This window comes from Apostichopus japonicus, chromosome 23 (assembly GCF_037975245.1).
Source record: "Apostichopus japonicus isolate 1M-3 chromosome 23, ASM3797524v1, whole genome shotgun sequence".
NCBI classification, from domain to species: Eukaryota; Metazoa; Echinodermata; class Holothuroidea; order Aspidochirotida; family Stichopodidae; genus Apostichopus; species Apostichopus japonicus.
Window position 1 is genome coordinate 1,085,885 of NC_092583.1, and position 12,738 is coordinate 1,098,622.

Below are 12,738 nucleotides of genomic sequence, written 5' to 3' on the forward strand. Positions count from 1 at the left end.
GATGTAACCCATTGCTTCTGAAGCTAACCTCATAGCTTATTAGTATACAATAGAGCAATGAAGGATTGAAGGGGGTGTTAATTTAGATGATACAGTAAAATCTCTTCGTCTATTGCGACTTCAGTGTAGTAACGCTAATACTATAGTACTACTAGTGCTCGGCGCGCTACCTCCTAAGGATCGCCACTTGCCCCATTGGAGGTTTCCTGTTCCCCGATCTGGTCTTCAGAGTAGTTTTTTGTGGATTACTTGACAGAAGAATGACTCTTTTATGTCGAACCGTTAAAGTCCATTTGTTTTATTTCATAACAAAAAGGAGGGATCGTAGTATGCTTCCGTGAAGTGTTCGCTTCATTCGGAGCTGCATACTGGCTAGGCCCAGTGAAATCGGCGCTGGTGTTGTGCACTAACTTGGTCATAATCGCCGTGTTTTTTTCGTCCTTCAGCCATGGATGAAGGCTAATTGCATGGGTAATGATATTTATGCAGCCCCCAACAACACAACGGACCGGCATTTCTCTCGGATAGTTTACAACAGTTGTAAAACAAACTTGAAATTTCTAACGATATAGCGTAATACAGTGGTTGTTCTCTCAGTGTAAATGTGCGTGTATATGGAACGGTATGATCGTCGCGTATCCGATACATGCCTGGGCTTTGCACGTGTGTTCCTAACATGACATCATCATTGTCTTGTTGTGAAATCGCATTCTCAGATATCTATTTTCGGATGCGAATATTAAACGTTAATTACTAATTAGTCCTTGAGGTTTTCAAGGTGTTGAGGATAGTTTTGAACATAGATTTTCTCATAGATTCAGAGGAAGTTACTCTCGATGAGTTGGATTTTTCGTGTCATGGCCTCTTTAATCATCAAATCAACTATGGGGACACTCTTACTTCTGTTACCACATTGTGTTATCCAATTTTATCCGATTTATCCAATTATATACAATTTTGATAATTATCAAATTGTAAAAATTAACAATTAAATTGAAATCATCGAATAATTATCAAATTTATATCAAATGTTATCATATTGTGAACAGGTTACAAGCCAATACCTAGGTACAGTAAACCATAAAATGTACAGTATATACTGAGTATAGGGTACCTGGGTCACTGGTTCCACAGAACCAATATATGTATCTGGCCTCAATAGTATATGCTCAAGTTGAGTTTTCTTTTGGTAAATTCTCTCAACCGATAGCCTCTTGCCCTTTTTCCCATCTTTGGATGATGACTTTTTCCCATCCTTGGAAGGTTTCTCGTCTGGTGCTTCATCGTGTCGGTTTGCTTTCTGGTCAAACAGAGTCTAAGCAGGTGAAACCAAGAAAGGAATTTGAGAATTTTGGAAAACAATCAGTTAAAAGTATGGACCATTTCATTTAAGGGTAAGAATGGCGATTTATTTTAAACAATTAGTGTATAGAGCTGAAAGTGTAGCCCTACAACAGTATGCTAAGCCAAGTAAGAGAATCAGCTCAAGTTACGGTACAGCCGACGTACACCAAAGTATAAGTGAGCCTCAGCTACAACTGACCTTACCAGCCTAACAAGTAATAGGCCTTTATATTATTAATACCGTCAGCCAACTTCTTGGGCCTTACTAAATGGAATAAGTTAGTGTTCAATTTTTGTGTAGCACGGTAGACCCTACTAAGTACTGTAGCATTCTAATTGTCTCAAAGATAGCCTAGCCTACTGTAATTATTACAGTATGATTGATGACCAGTATACCAGTTACATGTGTGATAGAATGGGCAACAACATTCTTTGATAGGAAGTTTGTTATCACGATCTTGCTCAGTGTTTGAATACTATCCTTCAGCTTTGTGCCGGGAATAGAGAAAATTCTACTTGTAGTTGTACTAATACTAGCATGGACACTGCGAAGTTCGGACACCTAAGTGAGGCCAAGTATTAAAACACCCCAAAACTATATCTTCTTATGTTATGGTACAGTATAAATCACCTGAAAATATATACTTGATATGGTGGGGTCATTTTGGAGAGAAAATAACTGTAGCTTTGTAGTTTTTCGTGAAATTGGCTCTTGCAGTAGGTTGTTAGGTGAAATCGTGTATTTCTTAGGGGTGTCCAAACTTCACAATACTGACTAGCCTATCAATACTACAATACTACTAGTACTAGGCCTAACAAGTAACATTAACAAACTACAATAAAAGTCTTTAGGTAATGATAAAAATTACTAGGCTTAGAGTTAGACTTCGCTTCATTGTATTTGTAAACCCTATAGAATTTTGATTTGACCATTTTGCTAAGCCAAGTAAAAAATAAATTGTTCCATGTGGCTGGCCGCAATTCACCAGCCTACTGTCATTGAACATATTCTGTAAGACTGTAGGCTAGGCCTAGCCTAGGCCTACTTGTACCTTTTACTAGTTTTACTTTGGCATTTTCGTAAAGACAGCATGCATAATTTCAGCAACAGACAACTTAAAAAGTTTAAGTTGGCCATAATCTCAGTTGATCTTAACATCAGTTTAAAAAAGTCATTAACCTTCAGTGCTCCATCCGCCATTTTTATGCTGAAAAATGAATAAACAGCACTGCTCCTTGAGAAAACTTTTAAAATGCAGAATCAAACGGTCTTCAATAACGCGAAAATGAAACTTGAAAAACCCCGCGGTTACTGAAGGTCCAATTGGAGAGCTATTTGATTATGACGTCATACTTTTAGACAATGCGCTCGTATTTCGTTCTGACAGAAAAAGACATACTTCTCAGGGAAACTTACCACCCATTGTAGCTCACTGTTGTCACCCTTCTTGTCGCTTGCTGACATTTTATAACTAGCTTCTTTACCTTCGCTTGTTGAATGGTTCAAGTTGATCAGAAGTTAGAAAATCTTGCAGTCATTGTTCGTCGGTACGTAAGTAACCTGTGCTGGTAGTGAAGGCCACTCTCGCACAAGTTGCAGTGTAAATATGGAACATTTAACTTCCCGTTTAAACTATGTTTAAAATCTAACGCAATTCACAATTGTCCCTGATCTTCTTCCGATCGATCCTTACTTTTATCCTGTAAATAAAACGTGGTCGTAAAACATGAACAGAATATCACCGATGATGCTTATCACACAATTACAAGACAGTCGGCTCTGGATTGCTCCGTCCTGTAGGCTTTTGCATGGATCTACAGCAGCTGCATAGGATCATATCGCAGCACTTCATGTGTGCTTGCGACAAGTCTCACCACCGACACCGTAGGTAAGATAGATGGGACTTTATGATTGGAGGAAGTTGTACCTCGAGCATCAGTAGGCCAATGAAACATCTCGTTTCAGTCAATGCATATACGTTTTCATAAGCAGGGCCAGTACGTCTGCTTCATAGCCTACCATTTAGATTTTCGCAAAGGCTCGTATATATCTACTACAGTGGATAAGCTAGGCCTACATGCTAAAGCAAATTTTATATGTTGCTTCTCATAGACACATTAACTAGACTACTAGTCCAAGTTCCACGAAAATAACAAATAAAGTCAATCCGAATTTACCAGTCGATGACGAGAGGCAAGTCGACGACATAAACCAGGTAACAATGTTTGATCTGTAACTTGTAACGTATAAATTACTCAAAGAGTCAAAGCCTAGGCTAGCCTATTTTCGGGTTTCTAGATCCAATTTAGGCCTACCTTATTTGGAGAGTTAGGTTGCTGATGATGGCATAGGCCTATAGGGTCAAGTTAGCTTATCCTAACCTAACTAGAGTATGGCTAGGATGGCTTAGGCTAGGCATGTCAGTGATGTTTAAACAGCATTTGATAAACAAATATATTTATATAATAATTAGCCTAGGCCTTATGACATAATGTTACATATTACTAACAAGTAACATGCACAGTGCCCCTCTGGCTCTGGTGAGACAGAGAGAAAGCTATGACAGGTGGAAGTGCAAAACTCGACCAGACTATGTTTAATTGCAGACGTTAGGCAAAATCATTCCAAAATTAGGCTACTAGTACTGGTTCGTTTAAAACCCTGTACATACAGATTTAACTTTTTAAAACCACGGGTGCATGTTTAAAGGAATTTTTTAGTAAGAAGTGGTATCCAGTCCTTCTGGTCATATCATATTTTGTCTTTGTATTGCCCTAGGGCCTAAGCCTTGCCCTGTGATGAATTTTAGGTTCTTTGATAAATTGCTTAAAATGTTGGCCGTTTCTGCCAGAAAATTCATATCTAACACTGACTTACAACGTGACGTCAGTGCGACACATTGGTTGAACTCGATCGATCAGATCTCACTCTAACTTCTAAGCTCGGCTGTGATACATACACAGGAATGTGCACAGACTTCGAGTTTAGCTGTGAATACAAAATATCTCAATCTAAGTTTGGCCAACATATAATACACAGGAATGTGTACAGACTTCGCATACTGCTGTGATTCAAAAAATCTCTCAAATAACAAATATCTGAACAACATATTACAAACAAGAACGTTTTAACTCTCCAAAAGATTGCTATCTTGCAACTTTACCGGGAAATTTCCATCTAAATCACTAATTTTACTTTCAGAAATTCTAATTTCCTTTCTCCAGTGTAGCTTGCTAATGATAACGTCCTTGCAGCCCCCGAAACAAAGCACCATGATGACATCTCTGTCGTTAATCGTTCTCAAATGTTCAAAATATATTACATTAAGTTAGCGCAAGGTTAAAAAATTAACTTCTCCTGAACCATAGGATGAAAAATCCCTAAACTATGACTGTGACGATGAAAAAAAATATGGATTTTTTTTTCATATACCCAATAGACTGCCACTGAAAAATTCCTTTAATGGCATATTGAAGGCATAATCTAATGTTTGGCAACTTAATATTTTCAGAATCAAGTTTCTGCATCAAAAATTGTTGCCTGTTTGCTTACAAATAATGCAATGGCTGCTGTAGTTAGGCCTATGCTTATGCTAGTGATGGTAGTGGCCAATATAGGCCTAGGCCCAGTGGATACAATACTGTAGTATAGCCTAAAAACAATAACAGTAGGCCCTAGGAGAGTATTTTTGTATATCTAGGAAAATTGGAGATATTATTTCTGTTTCGGTTCCTGTAAAAAGGGATTATGCTAGGGGCATGTCAAAAGTGTTTTCATTATCATATATTGCCAATGTTTCCTGATGAAAATAAAAATTGGTAGGGGTCCTACTGTATATTGCATCATTGAAACATTATGGGGAAAAAAGACATTTTATGGTGTTGTCTATATACATAACATCACAAAGTATGGCACAGTGTAGTTTATCTGTATAAAGCACACGATTAATTTGCAATTAATTTGATAAACTCTAACAAACGGAAACGATCTATATTGAGATGTGAATCAGACCGTTAAGTTTCCCTTAAATTTACTGTCTCTCTGTGTTATCAATTTGTTAGATTTTGTTACCACTGAAAGGCTGAATGAAATTTGACCATGTGAATTTTGGTTGCAACAAATCCATATTTCTCAATTTAAACTATACACATGCTGTACAGTACTAGCCTAAACGGGGTAAGTCTAGCGTAATTAAAAGTGAAGCTTATTTGTTAAAACCATAGGTTCTCACAACTAAACATTAATACAATACTTATTCTCCTTCTCTCCTAGATTTCATCTACCTGTATCTAAACCAGCACTGCATGGAAATTGCATTCTAAATTATCGTTTTAACCAGAGCTGTACTTGATCAAAACTTTTGTTTTTGGTTCACTCAGGCCTGCCCTCAGCAGACTTTTAAATGCTCAATAGACCTATTGCCATGCCAGTAAGCATCCTCTGAATTGTGAAACTAGAAGGAACTTGAAGTGCTGGGCCGGTCGATTCTTTCCACTAAATTTCAAAATGGCAGGTTCTGCACTAAGGAGATTAATGGCTGAGTACAAGCGTAAGTACTGATATCTTGATCTACCTTTGTGCTGCGGAGTACTTCCCTCAGTCCTTTAGCCTCTCCCCTCCCCCACCCCCATATCGTCAGTATGCAATGTGTTTAAGCTTTCCCCTGTGATATCTCCCCTGGGACTGTTTGTTTGCCCAAGGTTGTATCTCAATATGGAATTGGATTGAGACATTCAAGCAGATCACATGACTGTAAATGAAATATCACCAATTCACCTTGCCAACTTTAGGACTTAAGAAATATGCTGACAATTTATGTACATTTAGTTGCAAAATGTCAATTATTTGTTAGTGTACAAATGTCATGGGGTTTACAGCAGATCCCTCAAGTGGAGTTTGAGATCATGAATATTACATATTTTTACTTTTATAACACAGTGTGTAAAAGAATCAATTGCCCTTCTGTTGCATAGTTAGTGTACATGAAGTGTGTTATTGTGTTACTATGTTATTATATTTATTTTGTATCAATTATTTTTGACAGAGATGACAATTAATCCACCAGAGGGTATAGTGGCTGGTCCAGTTAATGAAGAAAATTTCTTTGAATGGGAGGCCTTGATTGTGTAAGTTGTCTCTTACTTTCATATTTTATGTCAGTTTGGTTGCATTTATAGCATCATTAGATTTCTACATCAAATACACCGGAGAAGCTTTCTGTCTTAATTGAAATGAATAGGTAGGTAAATTTTGCATGAATTAATTTCACCATCAGATCTGTTTATTGTAAAATGCAGAAATGGCCTTGATTAGTTAAACAGTCAATTAATTTAAAGTTGCTTTATCATAGTTTTCTTTTATCATTCCTACAGTGGCCCCGAGGGTACATGTTTTGAAGGCGGAGTGTTTCCAGCTAAGATTATTTTCCCAACAGACTATCCCTTAACGCCACCAAAGATGAAGTTTACCTGTGAAATGTTCCACCCAAATAGTGAGTCTGTTGTCAGTTATGAAACATGATAAGTATATATATTTATAAGAATGGTTGTATAATTTTGCCAGTGCTGGCACTAAACAGTAACCAATGTGTCTCTTGGGAAATGAGAGTTGGTAATTTCAGTAGTAGTTGCTAGCCATGAAATTTAAAATAAAAAATAGCTTAAAAAATTGATCACTCTGTGTGTGTGGCTGTAGCTCTGTTAGGTTTAAGCAAGGAGAAACCTCTCATTTAAGAGCCATCTGTAATGAACATTACAACAAACCAAATATCATCTTTATAGTTTCATAATTCAGATGGAAAGTGTTTGGGGGTGGGGAATTGAAATGGTGGGGGTGGAGGTAGAAATTGTGGGGAAGGCGATGCAATAGTTAGGGTTATAGGTTGATGAAGTTCAATAACTTTAAAATGGTGGGTGATGGGTCTAGTCTCTCACCCCAAACTTCCTCTTCCCTCCACCCCTCTCCTCCCCCCACCCTCTGGTTACTACTTACTTCCTGGCTTTGGCCACTTCCTTGTACATCTTAATATTATAGATCTGGGATTGGAATCTTCCTGTTGTCTGCGTTGTATGGAGTGGGGAGGATTACAATTTGTTTGTGAAATTTTCACTCACTATTCCTAAGTTAAATTAGTCAACCAACACAGAACGACCGAGTGAAATAAGTTTTGTTCTGGACTGCTTGCTGGGATAAGGTAATATGTTAGTTGTAAGAGTTGTAACAAAAACCGTCTTCATATTTGCTCTTCAAACTTCCATAGCAGCATATAAGAACAGTTGTGGCATGTTAAGGCATGAATTCTTGCTCAAAAGATGTCATATGAACGAAGTTTCATGGAGCCCTGACTCTGCCCCTGCCCTCCCCCTGACTCTCCCCCTGCCCTCCCCCGACTCTCCCCCTGCCCCCCGACTCTCCCCTGCCCTCCCCCTAAATCTCCCCCTGCCCTCCCCACACTTCAAGGCAACTGGTGCATCATCACTTATTTCCAAGTATTCATAACTGATGTGAAAATATAATTAAATAAGTTTGTTGAACCCTGTTGATTGCTTACCCCTTTTCTTTTCTTTCATTACTTCAAATAGTATACTCAGATGGGAGGGTCTGCATCTCTATACTTCACGCCCCCGGTGACGACCCCATGGGGTACGAGAGCAGCGCTGAGAGGTGGAGCCCTGTGCAGAGTGTGGAGAAAATATTACTATCGGTTGTCAGTATGTTAGCAGGTAACAATATGACAGCGCAGAGATACAGATGACTATCGGCAAAGAAGAGAGCGTAGTGGACAATCGGCTAAGGCATCGGACTCGTGATCCAAGGATTGCTGGTTCAATTCTTGCCTAGTTCACTACGTTGTGTCCTTGGGCAAGATGCTTTATCTCAATTGCCTCTCTCCACCCAGGGGTTATATGGGTACCTGTGAGCATAGGCATAGGTCCCAATTTGATTGGGGGGGGGCTGTAACGACTTGCCCGAAAAATATAACCAACATTTTTTGTGCAACCCGCGCGCGTTCAACGTTCAATGTGCATATCATATAGGCATGGATCGGTTATACATCGCATGCCAACTACATGCAATCATTTGCCCTGTTATTACCCTTTCATATTGGTTATAATTTTGGGGGAATTCATTACAAAATAACAATAATAATAATATAAGTTTAACCATTAAAAAACACATTGCAATTTATTTTTCTTTGAGTAAGTTCCCCCAAAATTCTTGGCATATTGCCCAAATTTTCACAAAAAATATTTGGTTGGGGGGCTGCAGCCCCCTTCTCCCTCCCCCCCCTCCTACGCCTATGCCTGTGAGGTAACTTGTCATTGGGCGCAGTATATAACTGCAGCTGTCTGGAGGGATTGTCTCTGGGACAGGTTAACATTGACCGGGGGTAATATAATGTCTGTAAAGCGCTTTGAGACCTATTGCTGTTATAAAGCACTATATAAAAATTGATTACTATTATTATTTTTATAAAACAATTTATTTAAACTGGTGGTGTAGAACCTCCATACATTGGATAGACCCCACCTCAAATTCATACCCATGTTGTCATAAGGTGTTTCCACTGTTTCGGGCCGCATGAACAAGGCTTTGAAAACCTTGCGACTCACAACCAAAAAATTATCCCGTGCCACATGCAGCTCTGAGGCCAAACTTTGCCCACATGTCGTTTTTGGATACCTACCAGTGCTCAACCCAACGCGAGTTGTATGAATATTTTCCTTCGAGAATATAAGGATACTTAGGTTGCTATGGCGCTTTGCATTTAAATAACTGTTTTGTGTCAAAGTATGTTGTATTACATGACATTGATATTTTGAGATAGAAATGCCCAAAACTGAAAATGTGGTGTTATTAGGGAAGTAGTTAGGTTAAAATATTTTGTGAAGACTTTTGATTCAAACCAGAGTTAATGGCCATGACTGTACATAGGTGATATTTACCAAAGTTGGCATATCCCTCGGCTAATCTCCGACCAACAGCTAGACACTTTACTTTCACGATGTAAACCTATTCCTATGCCCATCGTCTTGTTTACAGAACCGAATGCGGAGAGCGGTGCGAACGTGGACGCCTCCAAGATGTGGCGGGACGAGCGAGAATTATTCAACAGACGCGCAAAGGAGATAGTAAAGAAGTCTCTGGGCTTGGATAAGACGGAGAGCAGTTAAAAGTATGCAATGCATAGAGATTTATCTAGGAACTCATATCGAAAATGCTCATAAAACAGATTTCTACAAAGAAATTGAAGATATCCGTACTAATCTGGATGTGCTATGCAAAACCATTATGTGAAGATGATGCAGAAAATAAGTTATGACCAGCCTCTTAGGATAATTCAAACACTCAAAATCATATCCCAAATTTCAATTTTTGGCAAATGTGGATCTTGTTTGCAAAGTAGTTATCTCTTAACAAGATATTTTAATTGATTTAACAGTCCTCAATAGCTAGATTTGTTTTAGTGACGTAATGGACATTGACCGGTCAAGGAATTTGGCGAAGTTTAAAACTAGTAAAAGTGATATTTTTAGATCATACAACTGTTTGGCATGGTAAGGTTCAGAAACACAGTTATATCAAGGAGACGAGGAGTGGCTAAAAACATACCTCGTTTTCTCAGTGTGAGTTCATCCGAGCCTTTAGGACAGTGCTCTTGTGAATGTCTTAACGATTGTTTAATGTGCTAAAAGTTTGGGGCCAATACTGAGGACCTTTATGTCAAAGTTCATTGTGGGGAGGTTGCCTACCCACCATCCCTGCCTGCACACCAACCCTCCCCCCCCCTGCACCCATAAGAAATGCCATTTCCATTGCTTCTCTTGTACTGCATTTGATTTTATTCTTGCCATGTGAAGAGTTAATGGTTTTCTTGCGAGATGTCGTTACCCATAAAAAAAAATGGTGGGGGGAGGGGGCGGGGGGGGGGGGTATCATGGCATTTAAAAAAAATTGTGTGATCTTGTTAGTTAAGCCTAGATGAATGATACAAATTTCAAGAACATTGCCAAAATAGTGTGCGAAACCTGGATAAGCAATCTGTGTTCTCAAATAACAGAGGTTATGCATGAAAGATGTACAGTTCCAGGTAAGATGTACCAGAATCATCTAGCTTGTCTGTGTGTGTGTGTTTGTTGTTTATTAAGTATTTATGGAATAAACTCGTGTTAGAAGCTATATATACATGTAAAGTATTAAATGTCCTCAAAGAAATAAAAACTTGTTTGAAATATGACAGTCAAAGCCATTTGTACTATTCTCTGATCACTGTTCTTTGTATGGAGAGATCCAGAAATTTAGGGGGCTGTATCACACCCTCCGCGACCGACTGCACAAAAATTTACCGCACTCGACTCGCAATTTGCCCACATTTTTATCTTTTCTCGCCACATTACTAACAATCTATATCACATGCCGCAGAACATCGCCGCCATCATAACTTTGCGTATCCAACTTGAAAGCCCGGATTTGAACTGGATCATGTGGGCAGTAACATTATACTATGACGATATACTTTATGTTATTTTTCCTTCTTTTCTTTCCATCCTTTTTGCGGTGAGGTTAACAAGATGGTCACATATTAAACCTCGAATGACATTTGCTCTCACCCCCACCCCGCCCTTCCCTCATTTTGGACAATAAGATGATGGATTTCGTACTCATATAGAAACAGCTCACTTATATTTTCAGGAAATCATAGATCATTTTTGCTTTTGATTTTATTTTTAGCTTGATACACTTACAAATTTTCGTTACTATTTCAAATACCACTCGATCCCATAACCGTGCGTTACTATTTCAAATACCACTCGATCCCATAACCGTACGTTACTATTTCAATACCACTCAGTCTTATAACCGTGCGTTACCAGGCGCGTATCCAGGATTTTCTAACCCGGGGGGCGCGAATTACTATCTAAGCGGAGCGCCACCACCGGTTGGCGCGCAGCGTACAAGAAAATTTCTGGTTTTGATACCCCCCAGATCACCGGAAACGGCACTTCTCGGGCTTGAAATGACCAACCAGATGTACACTTTTGGCCTGAGAACCAAGTATTTCCTAATAGTTTTTTTCCATCCCAGGTGCGTAGCCAGGAATTTGCCAAGGGAAGGGCGAAACTAGATTCGGCATTGTAAACTATCTATGCGTAGCGCCAACATGGTTGGCGCGAAGTGTACAAGAAAATTTTGGCTGAAAATGCCTCCCAGATCACTGGAAATGGCACTTCCCAGGCCTTGTAAGTTGCATCTTAGCATTTTCTCTTTTGAAAATACTAGCGATATCATAAAAACATTAAAAAAAAAATTTAAAAATATGCTCAAGGGGGGGCGGCTGCCCCCTTCGCCCCCCCCCCCTTGGCTACGCGCCTGTTCCATCCATAACCTTTTTGAAGATTGTCAACCCGGCACACGTCATGTTCGACCTCATCGCATCTCCTGTGGGTCTTTGCTTTTGTAGGTGATTCTACGTCGCGGCCCACAATACCCGTCAGCCCCACTTTTCAAGGTTTTAAGCCCCAAATTTGTTCAGAATTTGAAAATTCACATTTCTCGTGAATAAACTCACTTGAAAACATACCCATAATGTACAAAATTTCATCTATGGACAACCAATATAGAAAAACTTCCTTGAACCCCTAACAGACCGGTCAAAATTGCACGAGTAGAGGGAAGTGTGATGCAGAATGTTGGTCATAAATTTTCGAAAATTCAGACACAGTTAATTTATTGGTGTAGAAATATTAAACCTCTTATAACGGCTATTATAAAACTTGGTTGAAGGAAATGAAAAAATAGCAGATATTTCCGAAACCGAACACTACACACATAGGCGTAGGAGGCGCGGCGGCAGTGGCGAAGCTAGGGGTATTGGTCAGGAGGGGCGAGAATGGTCTGTAGGGGCGCTTTCGACACTATCTAAGCGGAGCGCCACCACTGGTTGGCGCGTAGCGCACAGACAATTTTTGAGTAAAGATACTCCCTAGATCGCCGGAAATGACCCTTTCAGGGCCTGGCTAATTTGCAGATAAACGAAGAATAGGGTGTCATCGCCAAATTACAGCAACAAAATGTGAGAAATGTCAATAAGTAGATGAGAGCGCAATAAAAAAGTCAATAATCTAGAATAAGTAAAAAGTGGTAAAGAGGTGAAAAAGGCGCCAGCAGTCCATTTGAGTCCGTCAGGGGGTGCATCCGCCCCCCTGATCGTATGGACGCTCCGGCACTGCGCGGCGGGGGTGCAGCCCCTAATTCGCCATTACTAATGTAAAAGATTTTTGACATAATTGGACCTCCATGCTTTTTATACATCTACATGAGACATGTCGTTGTTTACATTAGCATCCCGCGGTATACTACGCAATTTGAACGGACCGTACGGTACATGATGG

General features: G+C 39.5%; 2 protein-coding genes and 1 long non-coding RNA gene across 5 annotated transcripts in view; 2 read left to right on the top strand and 1 right to left on the bottom strand.

The window, feature by feature from the left end:
• LOC139964801 (DNA topoisomerase 2-alpha-like) overlaps positions 1-3,138 on the bottom strand; it is a 38,465-nt gene extending 35,327 nt beyond the window's left edge. The window contains exons 1-2 of one of the 2 annotated variants that reach the window (XM_071966773.1): positions 2,762-3,138; positions 1,115-1,315 (exon numbers count right to left, since the gene is read on the bottom strand). In XM_071966773.1, the coding sequence (XP_071822874.1) occupies positions 1,115-1,315; positions 2,762-2,809 (249 nt within the window). In that variant the 5' untranslated portion in view covers positions 2,810-3,138. Of the gene's footprint in view, positions 1-1,114; positions 1,316-2,524; positions 2,674-2,761 lie in introns of those variants that run through there. The other variant, XM_071966775.1, reaches the window with a different exon arrangement.
• The window catches only part of LOC139964818 (uncharacterized), a 63,034-nt gene continuing 53,404 nt past the window's right edge, over positions 3,109-12,738 (top strand). Inside the window, exon 1 of the long non-coding RNA XR_011792100.1 lies at positions 3,109-3,233. This is a non-coding gene — a long non-coding RNA (uncharacterized lncRNA). The remainder of the gene's footprint in view (positions 3,234-12,738) is intronic.
• Positions 3,287-10,591, top strand: LOC139964816 (ubiquitin-conjugating enzyme E2 G2). 2 transcript variants are annotated; one of them, XM_071966819.1, is made up of 6 exons: positions 3,287-3,560; positions 5,618-5,894; positions 6,390-6,471; positions 6,718-6,836; positions 7,927-8,067; positions 9,389-10,591. In XM_071966819.1, the coding sequence occupies exons 2-6, from the start codon at positions 5,852-5,854 to the stop codon at positions 9,517-9,519; spliced, it is 516 nt and encodes a 171-aa protein (XP_071822920.1). In that variant the 5' UTR covers positions 3,287-3,560; positions 5,618-5,851; the 3' UTR covers positions 9,520-10,591. The 2 variants fall into 2 exon arrangements, with proteins under 2 accessions (XP_071822920.1, XP_071822921.1); XM_071966820.1 differs by having other exon boundaries at positions 5,725-5,894.